The 2743-nt window shown below is 41.6% G+C and overlaps 1 protein-coding gene across 1 annotated transcript in view; it reads left to right on the forward strand.

The window, feature by feature from the left end:
* The first annotated feature begins 1757 nt into the window (after nucleotides 1-1757).
* Nucleotides 1758-2743, forward strand: part of LOC106883351 (core histone macro-H2A.1) — a 59418-nt gene continuing 58432 nt past the window's right edge. The window contains exon 1 of the mRNA XM_052969572.1: nucleotides 1758-1849. Coding sequence (XP_052825532.1) covers nucleotides 1801-1849 — 49 coding nt within the window. The 5' untranslated portion in view covers nucleotides 1758-1800. The remainder of the gene's footprint in view (nucleotides 1850-2743) is intronic.

The raw sequence follows: 2743 nt of genomic DNA on the forward strand, positions 1-2743 counted from the left end.
ATATATATATATATATATATATATATATATATATATATATATAGAGAGAGAGAGAGAGAGAGAGAGAGAGAGTAAAGGCGCACGTGGTTTATTAGCAAATTTGGTTCACGATCATAACGTCGTAAATTCGATACACGTTAGTACGTTGGATCCTTGAGCAAGACACTTTGCTTCACGTTGCTTCCAGTCCATTTAGCGCTGGCTAAAATGAGTTGTACCTAAAATTCAAAGGGTCAGCCTAATCACATTCTGTATCGCACTATATCTCCTTGAGAACTACGATAAGGATACGCGTGTCTGTGGAGTTCTCAGCCACTCGCACGTTAATTTCGTGAGCAAGCTGTTCCATTAATCAGATCAACTAGAACACTTGTTGTCGCAACCGACGCAGTGCCAGTTTACATACACGACGTGGTCTGATCAATAAGTATCTCGACTGTTGCCATAGTAACGAAGCTAAATCCCACAGAGTAAAGCTGCTTGGCACAGATTGACCTTAAACTCCACTGTGAATGTGCACTAAGTTTTAACGTTCTAGCTCACTTCTACTGTTTACAGCAGTACTTGGAAGGAAGGTGTGTAGCGCGTGATTGTCGTATTGACCATGACAGATAAAGTTGAGCAGAGAATCTACATCAAATTCTGCCAAAAGCTTGGCGATATTTGTACACAGGTCAACGCAAAGTTTTCAAAAGTTTTTCATCATTCTTGACACAAAGAGATCTTGTGCAACTGAAACCCAAGTGGCTATTTGGTCAGCTGAAAGCTGTTTTGGCACAAATCTACAGCGATAATGGACTGAACTGAACCGTAACTAATCTTCACATCCTCTGATAACTCACAGACGGTGATACGACGATTCCCCCTCACAGCTGCACGCACATCTGCGATGTTTTTCTCAGTTTTGCTGGTTACGGGTCTCCCAGAACATTCGTCAATATCGACATTTTTTCGGCCATCTTGGAAACGTCTGAACCACTCGTATACTTGTGTGCGGCTCATACACTCCTCTCCATACACTTTCTGCAGCTCTGCGTAGGCCTCTGAACAGATATCACCATAACAACTCTCTCTGTCATGGTCAATGCGATCATCATACGCTACACGCCTTCCTTCTAAGCACCGCTGTAAACAGCGGAAGTGAGCTAGAACTTTAAAACATAGTACGCATGCACAACAGAGCTCAAGATCAATCTTTGCCAAGCGGCTTCACTCTGTGTGCTTTAGCATCGTTACTATGGCAACAGTCCGGATACTTATTGATCAAACCTATCAAAAAACCAGACGGTACTACAGGAATCAGCAGCGGAAACATGGTAACAGCAAACAGAACACTGATAAACAAAGTGCTTTACACTTCAGAAGACCCGCCCCAACTCGTTTACATCAACGTACCAGCAGCATGCAGGCCCAATGGGACGGCAGCTCAACTATACTTCACATTCGACATAACATACTTCCTAGAGGTGGAATGCTACTTCGAAGCTATGCACCACCCACAGAAAGTAGCAACCATATGCCCGGCAGTAGCACAGCAAGCAACATACAAAGGATTCAACTACGACCTCTTCTTAGTCACGCCCCCTGGCAGGCACTTGAATCATACCACTCCCAAAGGAAAAAGGCACGGCAGAACTACATTCATAGACGAGGACGCCGCCGGAAACAAAGTGCTTAAACATCTGTCAGGCCACTTCGTTAATCGCTAAATACCAGCGACAGCGTTTACTCAACACTGGGCGGGAAAAAACTCAATATATACAGCTAACAAAACACGATTTCACCAGACAGCCGCCAGCGATGGAGCCTACAACATCAACGTACCAGCAGCATGCAGAACAATTAAAAGGTTCGTTATTTTACCTGTTCACTATTTTACCATTTCACTATTTTAACAGTCCATTATGTTACTTGTTCATTATTTTATCTGTCCACTATTTTATCAGTTCACTATTTTACTTGTCCACTATTTTATTTATTCATTGTGTTATTTGTGCATTATTTTAACTGCCCATTATTTTACCTCTCCACTATTTCGCCTGTCCATTATTTTACCTGTTCACTAACTATACTTGTTCACTGTGTTACCTGTACATTATTTTACAGATTGAAGATAATTATCTTCTTTTTCTTTTACCTGTCGCCATGTTAGTGTTTGCTGATCATCATATGTTGCATTTGATGTGTATTGTTTTTACTTGTTTTTATTTTAGCGAGTAGTACACACACAATCTGTCGTTCTAAAGAGTGTGTGCCTAAATGTATTGGGCTGGCAACTAAGTTCCCACCTTTTTTTTTTAATTTAAACCTTTTAAAAGGTTTAATAAAAAATAACAACTAATTAAGCAATAATGTATTCAACCTTGTTGTTTACAACTTCTTCCCAAGGTTCAACAAGATTTTCAATACCTTGTTGGTAGAAATCACCCAATTTCAACTCGAAAAATTGATCCAACCAAGCTCTCAATTCTGCATCAGTATTGAACGATACTCCGCGCATAGCATTTGAAGAGATCGAAAGAGGTGGAAATCCATTTGCGCCAAATCAGGAGAGTACGGCGGGTGTGGCAGCACTTCCCAGCCTTGCGTTTGAATGGCTTCCTTGGTCATATTGGCGATATGAGGGCGGGCGTTGTCGTCCAGCAGAAGAACTCCATGCTGCTGATTAGGTCTTTTCTCTTGAATAGCCGTGTTGAGTCGTTCCATCTGTTGAACATAGAGTTCCGCGTTGACCGTTCAGGCA

Source organism: Octopus bimaculoides, chromosome 7 (genome assembly GCF_001194135.2).
Source record: "Octopus bimaculoides isolate UCB-OBI-ISO-001 chromosome 7, ASM119413v2, whole genome shotgun sequence".
NCBI lineage: Eukaryota > Metazoa > Mollusca > Cephalopoda > Octopoda > Octopodidae > Octopus > Octopus bimaculoides.